The following is a 22,329-nucleotide window of genomic DNA, read 5'->3' as shown; positions in this document are numbered from 1 at the left end:
CAAGGTGACAATTTTGTAATTATTGAGAAGTCTCGTGGCGTTTATAAATGTTCAGATCTGACGATTGTAAATCTAATCCAAGGGTTGAGAATTGGTCTTACAGGTCTCATAAAAAACCATTGGTTTCACATGATCCCAAGTCTATATATATATATATATATATATATATATACATACATATATATATATATATATATCAATGAGTTATATATTAGATGTGAATATATTGAAAATATGTGTATATGAAAAGCATACGTGATAATGTAATTGTCTAATATATATATATTAATAAAAAATCAACAATTGTATTAAATCCAAGAAATAAAAGAATATCAGGTTCATCGGGTGGGTTGGTTCAAATAATACTAACCCAATATCAACCCAGTACCTATGAGTTAAAATTTTTACAACTCGATTACACATCGAGTTACCTCGGGTTGAATTATATTCGCGTTGGGTTTGGATTGAGTTGATCGAGTTTTTGAGCACCCCTACTATAGATTGTCAAAAATCAACACTTTTTATCCTAATAGTTTCAAAATTTACAAAATAATCATCGTAGTTTACAAAAACGTTGGATTTGATCACTTCCTCTAATGGTCATTAAATGAGGGGCATGCTTATTTTTTTATCGATTTCTTTTTTGTATTGTACCCAATAAAAAACCACATAGACCAATAGACCATAATCATAAAATCGATTTTGATTGGATAAAAGATAAAAAAAATGGATAAAATAATACTCAGTTAAGGATATTCTTTAAACAATCTTTAAAGGAAGGGACAAATTCAAACGTTTTTCAAACCAAAATAACCACTTGTAATTTTTAAATTATATGGATAAAAAGTGTTACTTTTAACAAACCATATGGACTAAACTTGTAATTCACTCTAAATAATATTAAAAGGATTTAAGGTCTCAAAAGAATATATATATAAAGGGCGATAGGTAACTCATACACGACGTTTTACGCACTCACACAGGAAAAGTAGATCGCATCTAAAAACCACACCGACCTCCGAATTCATTCCCTCTGGTTGTCATTTCAATCCTCTTCTTCTTCATTAAACCCTAAGGAGTTCCTTCCACCTCACCCTCGCCATTGTTCCACTCAACTTTCCAGATCTACAAATGGTGCGTTTCTCATCTCTCCATCTTCAACTTTGTTTTTTAATACTAAATACACACATATGTGTATATATATGTGTGTGTGTGTGTAGTTATTAGTTATGCATCCGGAAGTAGAATTAACTAGCTTCTGTTACAGCTTATTATTACTATTATTCTTTAGGATTTTAATACCGTCGGTGTTCTTGATCTATCTGTTACTACTCCAGATCTGTTTTCCTTTTTTTATTCTTTCCGATTTTGAGATTAGTTAGATTTATGTATATTAATTCCTCAGTGTATGCTCATTTATTAACTTATGGATTCAGTTTTTAGTGTAAATACACAAGTAGAAGAAGCTGTACTCAAAACAGCATTTATGATGTATATTCGTTCCAAAACATAGGAAGCCATTTCTTATGGAACAGAGGAATGTACTCATTTTTGGTTGATCTAATTGAACCATTGGATGATTTTCTTAATTTGGAACAACTGAATCTGTAATTACAAAAAGTAGTTGAATCTGAGCTGATTTAGAATAAATACATGTGATGTTGTTCCTGCTGCTGTAGCCTGTAGGTATTTGTTTCCTTGCTGGTATTTCACTAAATTGATTATTCTTAAATGGGAAGTTCTCAAGGCCTTATTACCATACCGAGTTTATTCTCAGAGAAAAGGAGAGCACTAAATAATTTTTTACACAAAAAGAAAGAGTCTTGTTTTTTCTTAATATTCTATTGTGGTCTCTTAAGCCTATTAGATGCGATTACATTTGACTTATCTGTTAGTTTTATTAATTTTACTTTGGTTCACTATGTGAAGACAATTCCTTTGAATTTGGCATTGTGGCAATCTCTCAGTTCATCCTGCTTTATATGAAGACTGAACAAAACTAAAACCAGGGAAAAAAGTAGTAAACGGTTAAATCTGATTAGGACCCTTAAAGATCCATCATTGCTAAGCTTGTAACTGATATGGTTGGAGAGAACAACCGGAGAACTGACAATCATTTTGTACCTTGTAGGTTTTGTGACACCCGTGACTGCATCCGTGGCTTAAGTTGAGTGAGTCTCCAGATATCTGTTTGGTGTTCCTGAAGACCAATGGCTTTGTCATTGATCTCAAGAGGAACTTACTGGCTTCTTTTCACTTATGTGATTTTTGTTTCACATATTTGTAATGGGTTTTATTTGCCTGGAAGCTACATGCATACGTATTCAACACGTGATGAAATATATGCCAAAGTTAATTCTTTGACATCAATCGAGACAGAGCTTCCCTTTAGTTATTACAGTCTACCATACTGCACACCTCCAGGGGGGATAAAGAAAAGTGCAGAGAATCTTGGAGAGCTACTTATGGGAGACCAGATTGATAATTCTCCCTATCGTTTCCGGATGAATGTCAATGAGACTGCTTTCCTATGCACAACACATCCATTAAGTGAGCATGAGGTTAAGCTCTTAAAACAGAGAACTCGTGATTTGTATCAAGTTAATATGATTTTGGATAACTTGCCTGCAATGAGGTTTGCCAACCAGAATGGACTTAAAGTTCAGTGGACTGGGTTCCCTGTTGGATACACCCCTCCCAACAGCGATGATGATTACATTATCAATCACCTAAAGTTCAAGGTCCTTGTGCACGAGTACGAAGGCACAGGTGTCCAGATATTTGGGACAGGAGAAGAAGGTATGGGTGTAATATCAGCAGCTGAAGATGAGAAGAAAGCTTCTGGATATGAGATTGTTGGTTTTGAGGTTTTCCCATGCAGTGTTAAATATGAACCTGAAAAGATGGCTAAACTCCATCGATATGATGAAGTGCCATCTGTGAACTGCCCACTGGACCTGGATAAGTCTCAAATTATAAGGGAACAAGAGAGAATATCTTTTACCTATGAGGTTGAATTCGTGAAGAGTGATATCAAATGGCCATCTCGTTGGGATGCTTATCTGAAGATGGAAGGTGCTCGTGTCCACTGGTTCTCCATTCTTAATTCATTGATGGTGATCTTCTTTTTGGCTGGTATTGTTTTTGTTATCTTCTTAAGAACAGTGAGAAGGGATCTCACCCGTTATGAAGAACTTGACAAAGAATCTCAAGCACAAATGAACGAGGAACTGTCAGGGTGGAAACTTGTTGTTGGTGACGTGTTTCGCGAACCAACTCACTCCAAACTTCTATGTGTAATGATAGGAGATGGGGTTCAAATCACAGGAATGGCTGTGGTCACCATCGTATTCGCTGCCTTGGGTTTTATGTCACCAGCTTCACGAGGTATGCTTTTAACAGGAATGATCATACTTTATCTTTTCTTAGGAACTGGAGCCGGTTATGCTGGTGTATATCTATGGCGTATCATCAAGGGTACATCCGAAGGATGGAGATCTCTTTCTTGGTCCATTGCTTGTTTCTTCCCCGGGGTCGTTTTCATCATCCTGACTGTCTTAAATTTCATTCTTTGGGGCAGTAAAAGCACTGGTGCCATTCCCATCTCTTTGTACTTCATAATTTTATCACTCTGGTTTTGCATCTCGGTCCCACTCACCCTCTTAGGAGGATACTTAGGGACTCGATCCGAGCCATGGCAATACCCGGTTCGAACCAACCAAATCGCCAGGGAAATCCCTGCAAGAAAATACCCTTCATGGCTACTAGTTCTTGGTGCTGGAACCCTTCCTTTTGGAACCCTCTTTATCGAACTCTTTTTCATCCTTTCTAGCATCTGGCTTGGAAGATTCTACTACGTATTTGGATTTTTGCTCGTCGTTCTTCTGTTGTTGGTCGTTGTTTGTGCAGAAGTTTCCGTTGTCCTCACTTACATGCATCTTTGTGTCGAAGACTGGCAGTGGTGGTGGAAAGCGTTTTATGCTTCTGGATCGGTTTCGCTCTATGTGTTCTTGTATTCTATAAACTATTTGGTCTTTGAACTGCAGAGTTTAAGCGGTCCAGTATCAGCTATACTCTATCTTGGTTACTCGCTGATCATAGCGGTTGCGATCATGCTGGCTACTGGCACCATTGGCTTGATCACATCCTTCTGTTTTGTTCACTATCTTTTTTCATCGGTCAAGATCGATTAGAACGACTCGTTAATTCCAACTTCTTATCGACTGTTGGAAGAGACGGAATTCGTCAATTTCTTTACGAACACATAGTTGATCACATGTTAAGGTTAGATATTTGAACAGCATTATATCTATGTTGTTTGTTTTGTGCCCTCTTATTACAATTACAACTTGTATGTTTCAACATTGAGAAAGAAATGCAGTTTGATTGTCTGCTATATATGGTGATGTTCCAGTTTAAATTCTGTATGTATTTTTGCTTTTAAATTGTTTCTTGTTTATCACCAATGAGGGTGTATTTGGCACACCGAAAGGAATAGCGAGAGGGAGGGAGGTAGGCGGGTTAAAAATTTGTAAAGATTTTAATTTGACATGGGTAGTTTAGTAACGTATATTGTCTTATATCTTGTTTTTCAGTTTTTCTGTTCCATCTATTTTCAGTATTCCAAAAGGCACGCCATGGCGTACGTCATAGCACGTATGACGTAAGACACGTCTTCGCCATTACATTAAGCTCCATAGCGTTTATACAAGGGATGACTCACGCCAAAGGTTCAAAAAGACGTGAGACATGACATGGCGGCAAGGTGTGCCATGGAGAGGACGCGATATTTTTCTAGGCATGATGTATGATGGCAAATATGTCATATATAAAACTATATATGTAGATATATATTTTCTATATTTTATCTAATTAGATAATGATATTAAAAAAATGTACATTCATATTAGAAGAAGAAAATTCATATAGATTATTATTACAAAAATAGGTTTTTGATTAAATATTTAAAATAGAACTTAGAAAAGTAATTTTACAACTTCATTTTAACCGTGAGTATGTAACATTTATGGATTTGTGAAACCATGAGAGATATAGTTTTACATGCCATGGTGTCTTGAGGCCCGTCATGGCGTGCGTTTCTCTAACGTTTTTCAATTTTTTTGACTTTTGTATTTTTACACTTGTAACTTTTAGATTTTATATTTTTACAAACTTAATTAATCACATTACTTACGGTTTGTGGATTCACACACGTCAATGACTCAGAGTTAAAATAAAGTTGTAAAATCTTTCCAAGTTCTATTATGAATATGTGATAACAAACTTTTGATATAATATTAATTAACTTTATATGAATGTACTTTTTTTAGTATCATTATATTGTTGAATAATTAATAGAAAACATATATGTGTATGTATGTAATTATATATATGAAATACAAATTTGTCGTTTTACTCGCTTCTGTCCTATTTCAGTCTTGTAAGTTCTTGTTCAATCTTGTTTTACCGTTTCCCTTGTCCCAAACACACCCTAAATTAATCAAATATATGGTAGAATTCTTTTCTTATTTGTTAACCGTCGGTGTCCAGACAAACAGTCAGAGAAATCATTAGTAACTTTGCAAAACTCAAAACGATGAACCTCTTGATAGAAATTTCATCGAAGGTTTATGGTTTCAAATGCCCCATGCCTTTTTTGGAAAAGAAAACCTGAAACTTTTTTTAACAAAACAAATGTGATACCAAGGACTTATATTAATCCCCTCGATTTCTGGTTGGGTAAGGGACCTCCGCTCTCTTTCGTTATAGTTTCCAGTTTAGACAAAAGACGTGAACAGGAAAACGCGTAAAGACAGTGCAAGCTTTGTTATGCCGAAACCTAAATGTTAAATATAGTACTCTTTTTTATAGTTATAAACTTAACAACCCGAGACAAACACTTAATCGAGAAATGAAAAACCATCCCGTCTTATAAAAATGAGATATGTGAGATCCTTATAAATGTAAGTTTTATGCATGTTATCGACAAAACAATAACTTTAATCACGTCTTTAAGTTGATTTAAAAGTTATTAAGACTGTTTAATTTTGCGGGTTTTTGGGGTGGTATATAAACATGTTTTTTTTTTTTTGTATTAATAACTCATGCTCTATTTTTTAAAATGAAAACCCGTTGTCTTCAAATTCCCTGTTAGTTCTCTGTCTCACCATTCATTTAAATACATGTTTTAATTCATCTTTTATTCTTTATCCTAAACAAACTGATATGACGTTGTCTAATTGATAAACACGAAACTTAAGACAACATATTCTTTTAGGTCTCATCAGTGACTTTTAATATGTTCATGTCAATTTTAAAAATAATGTACTTGACATTCAAAATTCGTAGAAAATCGAAATTTTAGATAAAAGTCTTAAACGATTTTTATATGATAACCAAATATACATGACAATATCAAAAAATTATATAAATACACCAACAAAGACCCATTACTTATTTGACATTAAATGACAGAAGAGAAAAATAAAGTGTAAGCATGAGGGTGCATGAAGGCAACTGATGTTGTCAACCACACCCGCCACCGCCACCGCACCCACCACCGCCACCACACCCACCTCCACCACCATCACCATCTCCCCCGTGGCCACCTCCATCACCACCAGGACAACTAATAGCAACTTCACGAGAATTACCTTTCTCAACTCGGTTGTTGTCAACTCGTTCGTCCTCCTGATTAGCTGTGAAACATGCAAACAAAATGCACAAGGCGCACACAGACACCACCACTAAAACAACCACTAGAATTGCATCACCCATGAAGATATAATACGAGACTTTCAGACGATGAAAAATAAAACAACTAAATACGAAAGACTTATATTCAACCTTTAGACGGTGTACCTTTTGCTTATATATTATAAACGTAAATTGACATATATATTAATATAAGTTAATAGTAACAAAAATAAATCATCTTCTAATGATAAAAAATTGCTAGGAAAGCTCAAGGAAGGTACATGATGAAAGCTTCCTTATATTTGATGAATTCAACATTTCTTAAAAAAAATCACAATCAATAAAGGATGTGTTTGGAATTGTTTATTTTAGGTATTTTTTGACTTATTTCAGTCTGACATCGGTGATAAACTAAATGTCAGTGTTTGAATTAGGAAAAATAAAACTGCTTATACCGGTGCCAAACTGGTAATAAGCAGTTTTTGATAAGTTAGTCTTTCTTGATTTATGAAAAACTGCTTATTATCAGTTTACCATTCTAACCCTGTTTTATTAATGTTTGTTAATTATTAATCTTATTGATATAATTTTTTGTCAAAGATATTATTATAAATGATGAAAAATAATTTTTTGCATGTTAAAAAAAATCAAATAAGTCAATAATATAGAAAACTGTCCTTTTTAGTCATTTTACGTATATAAGCAAAATTTGCCAAACACTAAAAAATAACTTATCAGCTTATTGTTTTTTGGTACCGTTATAAGCTAATCCAAACACTTTTTACAAAACTCCGGTTTGATACCACATAAGTTAATAAGCACTTTTACAAAAAAAAACATAAGTTGTTTTAAATAAGCAATCCCAAACACCCCCTCAATAAAACTATAATAAATTAGTTTTAAATATCGTCTAAAAAGAATTAATTCTTAAGGAAATATATCAACGATATTCTTTAACGATTACATGATACGAACTATCGAATGTTAGAAAATGTAGAGATCTTTTTAAATTATGTTAAGATATTCCAATTGATATGTGATAGTAATGACGATTAATTAACTTTCATGAAACTGGTTAATAGGACATATATCGTCTTTTATTTAAAACGTCTGATGATCTTCAACCAATTATGCGCTTCAATGTAATGAACAGGAGTAAGTGCTATAGCCTGTTGGTAAATAATAAAAGATAAAGTTTCTAAAAATAACATTTACTACTAATTAAATTAATATATATATATATATATATATATATATATAAAAATGTGGTAATTGTTAGAAATCGAGGGTTCCTTAATCAAAATATATCGATAAATCAATATGTTTGCTTTCCAAATACGTTAGTTCGACCGTATATTGTCTTGGATATCACGAATTGAGTATTGGGATAATCCAATGATCACTCTAATTTTAAAGACTATAAAATCGATAAGTATATATACACCTAGATTCAACGATTTACACATTTATAGGAGAGATAGACGGTTACAGGTTAGTCAGGCGATTCTAATAACTGCACAACAGTTACGTAACTGCGTGTGGGTGGATAAGATCAAACATTAATCATAAGGTATTTAGAATCATAAGCTTTTAAATTCTGAACGTGAACTCATAAGCTTATGAGTTAGTCTTCATAGACATTCTGAACTGAGTTAATGAGGTTTCTTGCCTTCGGAAATACACTTAGAATATTTAGGGACCAACGACAGAGGCGCTGCACCTTAGACCTCGCAAAGTGCATAACCTCTTGCCCCTACCTTATGACGATTTAAGGTGATAGATACAACATTTGTGAGTATCCCACTCACCATGCTATGCTTGTCTTGCCACCTAGTCGATCCCATGTAAGTTACTATTACACCAAAACTCTTGATGACACTAAAATCATCAACAGTAACAACAATGACAGAACTTGTAAACCAAGTTAAAGTTAAAACTATTAAATAAGAATTAGTAGCGAAGAAAAATATAAAATTCAGATTAAAATTGTTGGTCAACAAGGCTGCTAGGGTTTTTACAAGGAATGGTTGGTTGAACGCTTAAGTAGATTTTTTTTTGTGTAGTAAAATCCTAATAAAATAGTTAGAGTTTATGTAAATGGAAAACAGACACAAGCGAAACAACTTCTCTGCAACTCGGGACAAACCCTAGATCGAGAAACAACAATCCATCCCAAGCTGATAGAAAATGAGATCATATGAAATCCTTGACTGTTCAAGTTGTGTGTTACCAATAAGACGATAACTTTGATCAAGTTTTAAGTTAATGTAAAAGTTAGTAAAATGGTATATAGTTGGGGGGGGGGGGGTGTTACATAAACACGTTTTTTTGGATTAATCATTCATGCTTTACTTTTTGAATAAAAATCTGTTGTCACTAAATTTTCTATCACATTTCAGTCCTACCAATCACGTAAATACATGTCATTCTTTTCTTCGAATATTTTAAATTCTTTATTCAACATTAAATGATAAAAAGATACAAATAAAGTGTAAACATGAGGGTGCATGGTTGCAACCGATAGGTTGTCAATCGCCACCACAACCGCCACAACCACCTCCATCTCCTCCGTCTCCACCACCAACACCACCACAACAATCGATAGTAGTTTCACGAGGATTACCTTTCTCACGAGAACCGTCTTTCTTAGCTTGGTTATTGTCAACTTGTTCGTCATCCTTTTTGAAACATCCGCTCAACATAAACAAGACAACCAATACCGATGCCAACACTAAACAAATCACCGGAAATAATGTATCATCCATTAAGATATAATCCAAGACTTTTCAGATCATGAAATTTAAAACAACTCAGATATATACCAAACTTATATTCAACTTTCAGATATTTGATGTTTTTTCACGGTCCAACATACCCTTTGCTTATATATTATAAACGTAAATTGACATATATATTAAAAAAGTCGATATTAAAAAAATATATATCTATTTTTAGTAATAAAAAAAATCCCTAGGAAAGTTCTATGTAGGTGATGAAAGCCCCCCCATATTTGTTGGCGATTGTAGCAAGACAATTTCCAAGAATAATTCTCTCATTTTAAAGAAAAATTCCTTAAAGATTACAACAAATTTTATTTACAGACCGTTTACCAAACACTTACCTGATAAACGTTTAACGGTAAAATTTAACATTATCATTTACTTACAGAGTAAGATTTTAGTCCACCAAAACATTATCATATGCAACAATGTACCTGTTAAGCGCTTACCATAGTAAGAGCCGTCGCCCTCACATACTGGGTGAGACTCTCGTCAAGGAAGTCATTACTTAAAACAACACCTTTGAAGATATCAAAGTTCTTTTTCCTCGAAAGAAAGTTTGGTACAATCCCTATTATACATGCAATACGGTTATCACTACTGAAAAAAAAAACAGTCTCGATAATGAAGATGGAATTAATGAAGTCCTACAATTTCCATCGTTCGAAGATGTTTTCCCACGTTTCTATAATCGAAAGTACAATGTTCTACTGATTCGATGATATCGTTGCACATTGAATAAAGAATTGAATTGAGTTCGATTCCTTTGATGTATAATTGTTGAAGTACTGGAAGCCAGTTCAACAAAGTTTGACTTTTCTTGGTTAACTTACATGAGAGAATTTTTGATAGACATGTAAAGACACAGATTCTAAAACTAACATTAGTATTTTACTATTAATTAAATAAATATCCATAAATGTGGTCACAACAATTTGTAAGCCAAATTATTGTAAAAAATATCAAATAAGAATTACTAAGGAAGACAAATGTAAATTCAGATTAAAAATTTAGCAAACTTTCTTGTATATTTTACAATTATCAAAGGGACTTTGCTTTAACGGTATGTGAGTCTTTACCCTCCTAACAGGTCAAGGGTTCAGGGGTTCAAACCTCACCAAAGGGGAAAATGATGTATGACTTATTTGTTCTATTTTACTGTATATAAATATTATTGCATTTGTCTTTATTGCTTTGGCATCTTATACTAAATAAATCAACATACAAATAGCGATCGTCGTTGAAAGTCTCGTCACAACTTTTTCGCATTTGGATCAAATACTGTTACAAACCAAAGAAAATAAGTAAAAGTCTTTTGAAGCAATACAAAAGTATTTATATGAAATTAGAAGGGTACTATAGCGAGATACATCTTGATTTTAATATTTTATTTTACTTTTTATCTCAGTCGATGTTATAGTATGATTTTATGTGATTTTGATTTTTTTTTGAAGATATCATAAAATTGACAAAAATATATCGATATTAGTATCAAATTAATTATTTAAAATTTCTAGTTTTTGTGTAAATTTTTAATTCAAAATTTTTTATTATAATTTAATTTAGGTTCAATAACGAAGTAATTTATATTTGCTTTAATAATATAATTTTTTTATAAAAATAATAATTAATTATTTTGTTAGGACTCGATAATTATCCTAATTATATTTTAGATTTTTTATATTTTAAAATGAGATGTTTATCTTCTATTTGATTATATTTATCTGCAGTTAGTTATACGAATTCAAACATGAAGCTTTAATAAGTTGTACATATGCATAATTTACTTGTAATCTTGAATTTTAAGTAATATGCATCAATATACAGTATTTCATGCATAAAAAATGATTTTTAAGAGTTCTTGTGAAATGTTTTATAATATAATATAGATATTTATATGAAATATTAAGTAGTACAAGTGGCTAAAGCACAACTATTCTAATACGCCCCCTAAAGATGGACTCGCAAAGATATCGTGAAGAGCCATCTTGGACGTAATAGGCAAGCTGATAATGACTGTGAACAGGCATGAGTATAATAGTTCAATCCAAGACCTTATCACGAACAAAATGACAATCAATTTCAATGTGTTTAGTTCGTTCATGAAAGGTAGGGTTGGATGCTAACTGGATAGCCGAATTATTGTCGCAATATACCAGAGTAGGAGTATCTGTAGGAGCCCCAAAGTCTCGTAACAGTTGTTGCAGCAAGACTATTTCACATGTAACAGCCGCAATAGCTCTATATTCTGCTTCTGTAGAAGACAAAACCCAGTAATAGACTGTCGTGTATCAGGACATCCAGCCCAATCTGAGTCACGAAAAGCCTTTAAAGAAGACGACATTCTGGCAGAATTGGCATCCCGTATTGCATCACTGAATGCTCGAAGCTGAATAGACTGCTTATCGAAAAGAAATAATCCTTGACCAGAGGATGTAACTTCAAATATCGCAAGAGATGGACAGCGGCTTGCATATGAAGAACCGGTTCCCTTATAGAACAAGGAATAGTCTGCTTTAGATTGTATAAAACCATCAGCAAGAAGAAAATTCGAGAGCTTCGCATACCACTGTCTTGAAGCTTGTCGAAGACCATATTATGATCTATTCAGCTTACAAACTATAGGAACCTTGGAAGAAGACGCCTCTTGAAAGTGATAACCTTTGGGCATTTCCATGTGCACTTCTTCATCAAGATCTCCGTTCTAAAAGGCATTGTTAACATCCAATTGAACCAAGGGCCAAGAATTTTGTGCATCAATAACTAACAGCAATTATGCGAGCCAACTAATCCCAAGACGACCACCTGCTTCGCAGATAGCGCGGAGTTATCGCATTTGAACCTTCGTGGCCACAAGGGGATTTTTATTCTTCTTGGATTTGAACCTGGGACCTCCTGGTTCTTTTGACCTTTGGAGTCAAGCTTAAACCAAAGCTGTGGTAGAGGCGCCTCGTAAGGCACCGAAGCTACCCAATTTACTTCTAGGGCTCGAAAGACATTTTGGGGAGGCATAAGTGTGACAGCCGTCAAATTCGAACTCCTAGATTAGCTCTTATTAAGTTTGTATTAGTGTTATTGAAGATAATTTATAAGATTAGGAGTTAGTTAGGTTAGTTTGGTCGGAAAATTTCTAAGAGATTCCGGCAGTTGCTTAGAAAGTCCGGTTCCGACCCGAAATTATCTGAAATGTCCTATACAGTGCCAAATGCTCTAATTTATACCCAATTTATATAAAACACTAAGTTTTAGTGTTTTAAATATAAAACCTTTCTATTTAAATGAATTTAGTCATCATGGGCTTTTAATTTGAAGAAAAATGTCAAAATTGAGAAAATGACATTTTATGCATTTTGGGCTTTGTTTTTAAAAAAAAAAATTATATGGAGTTGGGTTTGGGCTCTCCATGGCCGGCCCTCCTTCCTCCCTCCCCTTTCCCTCTTATCCTCATATAAAAATCCTTATTTATCCATTTTCAACTCATTTGCACATTTTCAAAATTTGAAACTCTCTCCCTCTCCCTCTCTAAACTCAAGAGACTCTCAAGGTTACTTTATTCATCCTTCATACTCCAGCAAATTTCTTTATATTTCTCCATCAAAATTGCAAGDATTTTGAAGATATTACATCCCTCTCATCATAAATCAAGGTAACAACTTCATCTCCATCTTTTTCTTGCAAATTTTGGGGGAAAAACCCATTTTTTATGCATTTCTATCTACTATCTTCTAACCTCCGAAAATTCTGAGTTTTAAGGAGATATTACACACTAAATACATGTAAAAATGTTCATATAATGGTGGTAATCTATGACCCAAACATTAGAACTCAAGAAAATGGGTAAAATCATGTTGCATGCGGGTTTGTTTCTTAAAAATGTCATATTTTGGTGTTGACAGATTATGTGCATGTGCACAAATCGTCTATATCTTGTAAATGATATGTTCAAATGTTATGAAATTTCTTCTAAAAGTTTATTTATTGAGTTGGGGTTGTAATCCAATTGGTCTCACTCAAAAACATTGAGTTTTGACTCCCCAAATACTCAAAAGATTATATATGTGCATCTGAGAGTTTTTCAGTAGGTAAACCCTACTTTAAACAGCCATAACTCTCTAGATAATCATTAAAAATCGTTGATTTTTCTTCTGGATGTTAGTTTAATGAGTTACCTTTCAAATGCCACCGATTTCATTCAATATTGTGGTGATTTGAGGTTTTAAATACTCAAAACAAAGTGAACATACAATCTGTCTGAATCTGACAGATTTGTATATGTATGTTCCAATGACCATATCTCTTTCAAAACTCGATGAAAAAGTATGATTCTTCTTTTGAGAGTTAACTATATGGGATATCGCTTGCATGCAAGTGGAATCACATGAAATTATGGAGTTTTGATCTCCAAACACCTAAAAACACTATAGGTGTGCAAACTGTGAAACCACCAATAGGTAACTCCTACTTTGTATGCTAATATCTCTCTGCTTATTTGTTCTTAGTGTATGATTCTTCTTCTAAAATGTTATTTTATGAGTTAGGATTCATATGAATCCAGTTTCACTAAAAAATATGGAGTTTTGAGGCATTAACCAATTTATTAAAGTTAAGTGTGCAATCTGTCAACTAATGACAGATGTGTGCATGTAACTTTATGGTACTATATCTTCCTCTTAACTCATCCAAAATGAGTGATTTTTAGTTTGAAAGTTTCATATAAGTGTTAATCTTATAATACACTTGAATTTCTGCAGAACACTTAGTAGAACTCTTTTAATGAGTGTTTTACTAACATGGTGTAATCTGCCATATCAGTTGTGATAAGTTGTATTGCATAAATTATTTGAATCATTATTGCATGTCCAAAATACATGAAATTTGGTCACGATGACTATAACTCAATGCTATAGCCCATGTAAAAAGATAGGAAATTATCTCATTTTAGAAGTCTCTTTAATTTGATCATTTTAGGTATCATTAGTTTCTGCCCAAAAATGAGATTTTGGGATTAGTTGATTTTGTAAAATTTTGATCTTTTTATTGGACTATAGCATTGCTTCCGGTATAAATTAATTATTAACGAGCATATGGACATTATGTATATTTGGACTATGGATAMTCATATGGGACATAAGTAGACAAGTATRGACTTAGGACTTATTAAACCCCATAAGTAGTGTTAAATCCATAAGTGATGGTTTTGGATATTCCTCTTTGATAGGGAATCATTGAACTAGTGTGGTGATCGGATCGTAACTCTAATTTGCGGAGCATTGCAAAAGTGTGAGTATTCACGACCCCTCTTTTTATCGTTTTTGTGTATTTGGGGTGGAAAGCATAATTAAAGAAATGTTTGATAGATTTATATTGATATATGAATCTTGTTGTGAGCAATTAAATGTATACACTATTGATGGTATGTTGAGTTTGAAAGTCCCCGTTTGTTTACACTACTATTAACTCATTTTGAGCCTATGATTCTTGTGGGTAGCGCTATTTGGTTGTCATACCCACCCTTTTGACTGACGAGTAGGGGTGCACTTGGTCATTAAAGTATGCTCTACACATGTGACTCGAAGTAGTCACCGCTGAGGTAGTTCGTAAGAATGCTCTATCCATGTGGTTCGCTACCACCTCTGAGGTAGTTCGTGGGGCGTTGAAAGTTGTTTAGGTTTAGTAGTGGTTCAACAATTTATATCATGTGTATGACGTTGCTTTTAAGATATTGCTCATAAACTTATAATTGAGATTTGCTGCATTTGAAATCATTTTGTGCATATAAAACCTGTGAACTCACCAACTCTTTGTAGTTGACTCGTTTTTGTTACATGCTTTTCAGGTGGTAAGTAAGATTTGTCTCAAGTGGGAGCATACTCGTGTCAAAGCTGATTTAGTTAGAATCGGAAGTTTTTGCAAATGAAGAATTTTATAAGATTTTGGTTGTAAAATTTAACTCGCTTTATTATGTAAAACTTAAGGTTGTTATCTATTAATCGTCGTTGTGACACGCTTGCCTGTTGCACCTCGCGTTTCCGCTTTAGCGGGGTGTGACAATAAGCCGTATGATGGAGCTCCCCCAATCTTCGAGCCTTGGGTGACTAAGGTCGATTTGATCATGTCATCCGTTTCTTGGATCGGAGGCACCGATCTCGCAACATCAACAAATGTAACTTGTTTGTAGTGTGCACACACTTCTTTAACGAATATGACAATGCATTTTATGCATGACATAATGGACAAATATGTTGTTTTGATATGTAAATGACATGAATTTTTATATGATAAACTATGTATTTCATTCGATTTCGACTTATAAATGAAAATTCGTCAATATTAAAATTGATCAGATCCATATGCTATACGAGACGGTGTAACTATTAATTTAATATGCACGTTTTGGTGTAAAATGTTAAATTCATTTTCATTTACGTTAAGAAAATTAGGTAGCGTTTTAAGTCTTTTGTTAACCCGAGCTAATTTTCATTTTCAGACCTCTACGCTAGTTTCACCTCTAGTTAAACTAGCCCGAGAATTTCAATATCTGACGCTAGTTCCACAGCTACTTTAAATTAGCGCTGAAACTAACCCGAGCCCAAAAATCAGGCTTCCAGAGTCTGGCACTAGTTTTTGAAGTGAGTTGAACTCACTTGACAATTAGCTTGACTTTTTATTTTGTTTTTAAGCTGATTTTCAACTCTTGAGTGATCGAACTTGCATTTGAGGTCTCTTCATGCTTCCGATGACCTCCAACACAACTTTTCTTCATCCCAAATATATCATATGACTCTTGATTCAAAATACACGAACATTCAATAATAGCTTGACACTGAATGACTTGCTAAAACAAATACACACTTTTGAACGATCAACAGTGAAAACACGAGTGTTACATCCTATAAGATCTGTTGAGGTTTGTCAAAGTTAATCTGGTCATCCACAAGTATTTTTCAAATAATTAACAATGAAACCAAAGGAATAAAATCATATAAATGATTACCACATAAAAGTTTATGTAAGAGGCATTCGAAGACATTTTATATTGTAAATGCATATATATTAGTATATTATAACAACGTAAAACTGTACATAAAAAACCCAACAAAGATACATTCTTTATTTAACAAGAAATGACACAAGAGAAATAAAAACCTCGAGCATTAGGGCAAAAGCCACACATATTCATAGTGACAATCGATAGGTTGTCAATAACCTTTGCCACAACCACCTGCCTGATGACCGTCTTCACAATCACCACCTCGCCCTTGACCACCTCCATCATCACCGCCACCACCACAACTTACAGAAATATCACGAGAATTATCTTCTTGGTCAACTTGATGGTTGTCGTGAACTTGATTAGCATCCTCGTTAGAAGTTAAACATTTAACCAACAACCCAAAGTAGCAAACCAACAGTAACACTAAAATAATGACGAAGATTATTTGACTCATGGAGCATAAACAGTGTAAATAATATAAGATTTTGAAATAATGAAATTTAAAATGTATTCAACCTTCAACATTCTCTTTTGCTTATATATTACAAATGTAAATTGACATATATATTAAAGAAGGTTAATGGTAAAAAAATAAATCGCTTTTTAGTAATAAAAAATTTGTTAGAAACTTACAAAGAATTTACATGATGAAAGCCCCCTTATGTTTGTTTACTATTATTACAAATTAAATTTAAAAACTTATAACAATATAGTTTTTGAATATCTTCTAATAAAAACTAGAAGACTACTCGTACAATGTAGCGAGATATATCTCGATTTTAATGTTATGTTTTGTTTTTTTGTCTCTGTCAATATAATATGTGGTTATGAGAGAACGATAATGTTTTTTTAAAATAAAATATAAATTTAAAGATATGATAAAATTTTAAAAAAATATATCGATACTAGTATCAAATTAACCATTTAAAAGTTCTTGTTTTTTGTGTAATCTTTTTAATTCAAATTTTTATTGTAACTCAATTTAGATTCAATAACGAAATAATTTATTTTTGGTTTGATAATATAATTATGTATAAAGACAATAATAAAATATTCTGTTAGAACTCAAATATTATCTTTATTATATCTAAGATTTTTTTATAATTAAAATGAGATATGTATTTGATTTTTATGTTTATCTATAGTTAGTTACATGAATTCAAACAAAAAGCTTTTAATAAATTGTACTTATACACAATTTACTTGTAATCATAAATTTTAAGTAATACGCATTAATCACATTATTTGATTTCTTCTTTAAAATATTTTATTGCAAATTAAAATTGAGTTTTTAATGGGTTATTCAAAATAAAAATAAAAGGAAATAAATTATATTTAATGCAATTTGTTCTTTTAAAAATTGCACAGTTAATAGATAAGTTTTGTTGTTGATTAAACATTGACAACAAAACTTGTAAACCGGAACCAAATTTAAAAAAAAAATCTATAATAAGAACTACTAACAAACAAAATAAGAAATTTAGATGAAACGATTAAGACATTTTTTTAGAAAAATAACCTCTTGCATTTGTCTTATTGCTTGGGCATTTTACTAAATGGATACAGATAAACGGCAATCAATCAGTACAACGAGTACAATGTCGTCACATATTTTGCCAGCCATTCATACTCATTCACATCATATACGATTATGTTCACACACGTCTTTAAAAAATATCTTTAAATATATATATATATATATATATTTGTGATATATATATGGCATGTCATATTCTATATTGATTATATATATATATATATATATATATCCATACAATATTATAAAGTATTTGATAAAAACTTTTAAAAACCATTTTTTATGTATGAAGTATTGTTTATTGATGCATATTACTTAAAATTTAAGATTACAAGTAAATTTTGCACAGATACCGAGATCTATCCTTAGATAGACGCACTATAAGTTGAATAGGAAAGTTGAGACTGGCTTGTTCATGAGGCTAGTTCAGGAATTAAGGTTTTCTAGTTTCAATCTATAAATATCGTTTAGCCCTCACTCGTCGGTGGGCTCACAACACTTGTTTTGTTGATTGAATCGATCTAAGTACAACTTATTAAAAGTTCATGTTTGAATTCGTATAACTAACTGCAGATAAATATATAGAGGATAAACATTTCATTTTAAATATAAAAAATCTAAAATATAATTATGATAATCATTAATTTCTAACAAAATACGTAATTATTATATTTATAAAAGTTATATTATTAAACCGAAAATAAAAAAAATGAATTAAAAAAATACACAGAAAAAATAGAAATTTTAAATAGTTAGTTTGGTACCAATATCAATATATTTTTTATGAAATATCTTCATATTTATATTTTATTCAAAAATAAAATCATTATCATTTTCTCAAAATCATATAAACCCGTATTATAACGTCGACCGAGACAAAAAAAATAAAAAGAAATATTAAAATTGAATTGTATCTCGCTGCATTATACGAGTACGCTTCTAATATATATATATATATATATATATATATATATATATATGATATTCGGGTGTTTATAGATGTATATATCTCTATAAGCCAAGTACTTGGCACCATGTTTATGATACTCCAATGCAACACATGTTGGGAGTAACACATGTAATTGTATATAGGGGTGTTTATGAGTTCGGTTGATCAAGTTGAAGATATTTAAACAATTCAACTCAATATTTTCGGTTTGAGAAATCTTAACCAAACCAACCCAAACCATACATGTTGGTCGGGTTAATATTTTGGTATACTAAAATATTTTTCTAACCTTGAATATATTATTTTTTTATTCATAATTTCTTTTTCATCAACAATCATTTGATACAACTTGTCCATACTTTTTTACGTATATCACATTCAGTTAACTTTCTCAATTTATATATATATGTTCACAGTTACTGAACATATATACGAATGAGTTACATAGAGATATGAATAGATTGAAAATATGTGTATATGAATAGCATATGTGATATTGTAATTGACTAATGTATATATTAATATAAGTTCAACAATCATATTAAATCCAAGAAATAAAAGGTTATCAGGTTTATCGGGTTGAGTTGGGTTCAAATAATAGTAACTCAATATCAACCCAATACCTGTGATTTGAAAATTTTACAACTCGTTTAGACATCGGGTTGCTTCGAGTTAAGTTATTTCGCGTTGGGTTGGACTAATCGGGTTTTTAAGCACCCCTAGTTGTATAGGCCATAGGGAGCGGTCCCAATACAAACACAACAACAAGGGTGACTTAAAAAAAATCATTTATTGTCACTAATACCATCATCAATTCATCATACAAAGTAAAACTTTCATCTTAAATTCATAGGATGCTTATCGAAATCAATACATCGTTACAAATAGAGATGACTAAAATGGGTCCGGCCTGGGATCGGTAATCGGACCGGGCATGAGACATTTATACATAAACCTGTTTTTTTTTAAATAAGTTTTTATAAATCATATATTAAATTTCTCAAGATTTTTACAAGATTTTCAAGTTTTTTTTTTTTACCAAAAACTTTAAGTTTATTTTAAGTTTTCCAAGTTATCTTGGAAAATTTTCAAGTTTTTTTTTTCAAGTGTTTTACTTTCAAATTTCAAAAATCTTAATTATAACATGTACAAGACCAAAAAACAACACTGGAAACTTCACAAGAAAATATTGTGAAAGAAAAAACTCTGAAACTTCACAACAAATACATTGTGAAGGTTACCTTCACAGTCTTTTGTTGTGAAGGTTTTTAATGTTATTTAAGTTTAGTGTTATTTAGGGGTTACTTAGAAACAAATTTGGAAATCAGGATGCATTCTTAACAGTAAGATTAACTTAGAACGACATATTTGGCATGCATTCAAACTGTAACAATACCATTAAGGGAAAGGAACTTACCTCATCATGTTGTAGATACAACAGGGATTTCGTGCCTTGCGGAAGATGTGCGTGGGAAGCGTTTCGACTTGCACCTCTTTTTATATAAAAATCGACCTTACTCCCACCTATATACCCCCATTGATTGGTAGTAAATGTGGTGGATGGGGTAGGTTACGGAGTCGATAAAGAAAAAACCATGTCCGCTAATTGCTACGAACCTACAAATTCAACGCAACAGAATTAGGGTTTCACTCTGTGATGCACGTATCACCTCCGCAAGTTCTTGAGGTGCCACTTACAGAACTACACAAAAATTGTAATTTGTTTGTCTTTTAGTTACCTCCTCAAATTACAAAGATACCATCTACGAAAATAATAACATTTGAGTAAAACCGAGAAAAAATGGCTAAAAACCAATCGATATGAAAGAAATGTCAATTTCATTCAAATTCCCTCACGGATGGGGTATGTAAAAGGCTGACGTCACATGATGACGGTTTTCTATATGGTTCATCAAAATTTCTAGAGAATCCAAATTAAAAAAATACCTAAAATATTCGTTTTTTTTTAATTTTATTTTGAAGAGTATAATATTGATTATATTATTAAAATATTATTTTTTAAATATTTATTATTAAAAAAATTTATTAATGGGAATAATAAGAATCTCAACCATGTTTGTCATGAATTTTATGTGGAAAAAATAGGAACAGAATGGAACAGGCCTGTTCCACCCCTATTCCATGGAATATGATGGAACAGACATATATTTTACCAATATAACCTCAAAATAAAACTTAATTCTCTTCTAAAACATAAAATATGTCCCTTTTTTACATTTTATTTATTCTTTAAATTTTATTTATTGTATTTTATGTTTCTTAAACTTTCATTTTACTGTCCTCAAAATATTATTTTTATATGGTTTCTATATTTTTATTAATTTATGTAATTTATTATATATTAAAAATAAAAAATAATGTAGAAAAGAGATAAAAATAAAAATAGAAAACTACATAAACTTTTTATTTGGTGTCATTTTAATTGTTTTAATGAAAACTTTAAACGATATATTTTGTTATAAAAAAATAATTATTCTATTATAATTATATAAATTAATTAAAATAAACAACTCATCAAGGGTAAATTGGTCATTTTACTTCTTCTGTTCTGTCCAATTTTATCTTACCAAACGTTGATGTCATGTCCTGTCCTCACACCAATCTCATCCCAAGTGACTGTTTTTATAACTTATTGAAAAGTATACAGATATCATATATATATATATATATATATATATATGGATTTAAATTATTAACATATTCTTTTATATTTAATTTATTGAACAAAACTTGCGTGTAGAATTCGAAAAAAAGTTAAACTTACATCCACTTTCCCAATGATATAAAAGTCCCGGTGGATTATTTTCAATTCAATTGTGGATGAAAATTTAATTCTTTAACATTTTTTTTATGTTTTATTTATTAAATAAAAATCTCTTTGTGATCACTAAAGTTCAAATGCGATAACTTCAGACTATCTGTAAAACAGGTGGTTGTTATGAGATTAGTCGACTTGCATAGAGATTAAATATCCAGGTTAATTAAAAAAAACTTGCGTGTAGAATTTGAACAAAGGGAAACTTACATCGACTTTCTCAATGGTATAAGAGTATCACAGATTATTTTGAAGACAAAGTAATTGAACGGGTCAAAGGCTAAACTCTCTAGGAATAAAAACTAAACAAATACAAGTAATTGAACGGATGAAAGGTCAAACTTTTTATGCATATAAATTGAACAAACTCGAACAACAATGATATACGGACGACACTCTAATCATCATCCCTCTTGCATTCACTCTACAAACAAACGCAATCATGGCTCGGTCGATTGATTTTGGCATCGGAAACGGAAGAGGAATTCTAGAGTTTCAGGGATCACATATCGTCTTCATGTTATGTATGTTTTTGGT

General features: G+C 31.8%; 1 protein-coding gene across 1 annotated transcript; it reads left to right on the top strand.

Annotated features, from left to right (window-relative positions):
* Nucleotides 1–993: 993 nt before the first annotated feature.
* Nucleotides 994–4,416, top strand: LOC112507070 (transmembrane 9 superfamily member 12). Its single transcript, XM_025111480.1, has 2 exons — nt 994–1,134; nt 2,132–4,416. The coding sequence occupies exon 2, from the start codon at nt 2,211–2,213 to the stop codon at nt 4,191–4,193; it is 1,983 nt and encodes a 660-aa protein (XP_024967248.1). The 5' UTR covers nt 994–1,134; nt 2,132–2,210; the 3' UTR covers nt 4,194–4,416.
* Nucleotides 4,417–22,329: the final 17,913 nt, after the last annotated feature.

This window comes from Cynara cardunculus (genome assembly GCF_001531365.2).
Source record: "Cynara cardunculus var. scolymus isolate 2C chromosome LG 2, CcrdV1, whole genome shotgun sequence".
Classification (NCBI taxonomy): domain Eukaryota; kingdom Viridiplantae; phylum Streptophyta; class Magnoliopsida; order Asterales; family Asteraceae; genus Cynara; species Cynara cardunculus.
The sequence above is the reverse complement of the archived record's forward strand: the minus strand, read 5'-3'. Positions and strand labels throughout refer to the sequence as shown.

Bases quoted from the DNA above. Each gene is read 5' to 3' on its own strand.
- LOC112507070 (XM_025111480.1), top strand. From the start codon at position 2,211: ATGGCTTTGTCATTGATCTCAAGAGGAACTTACTGGCTTCTTTTCACT.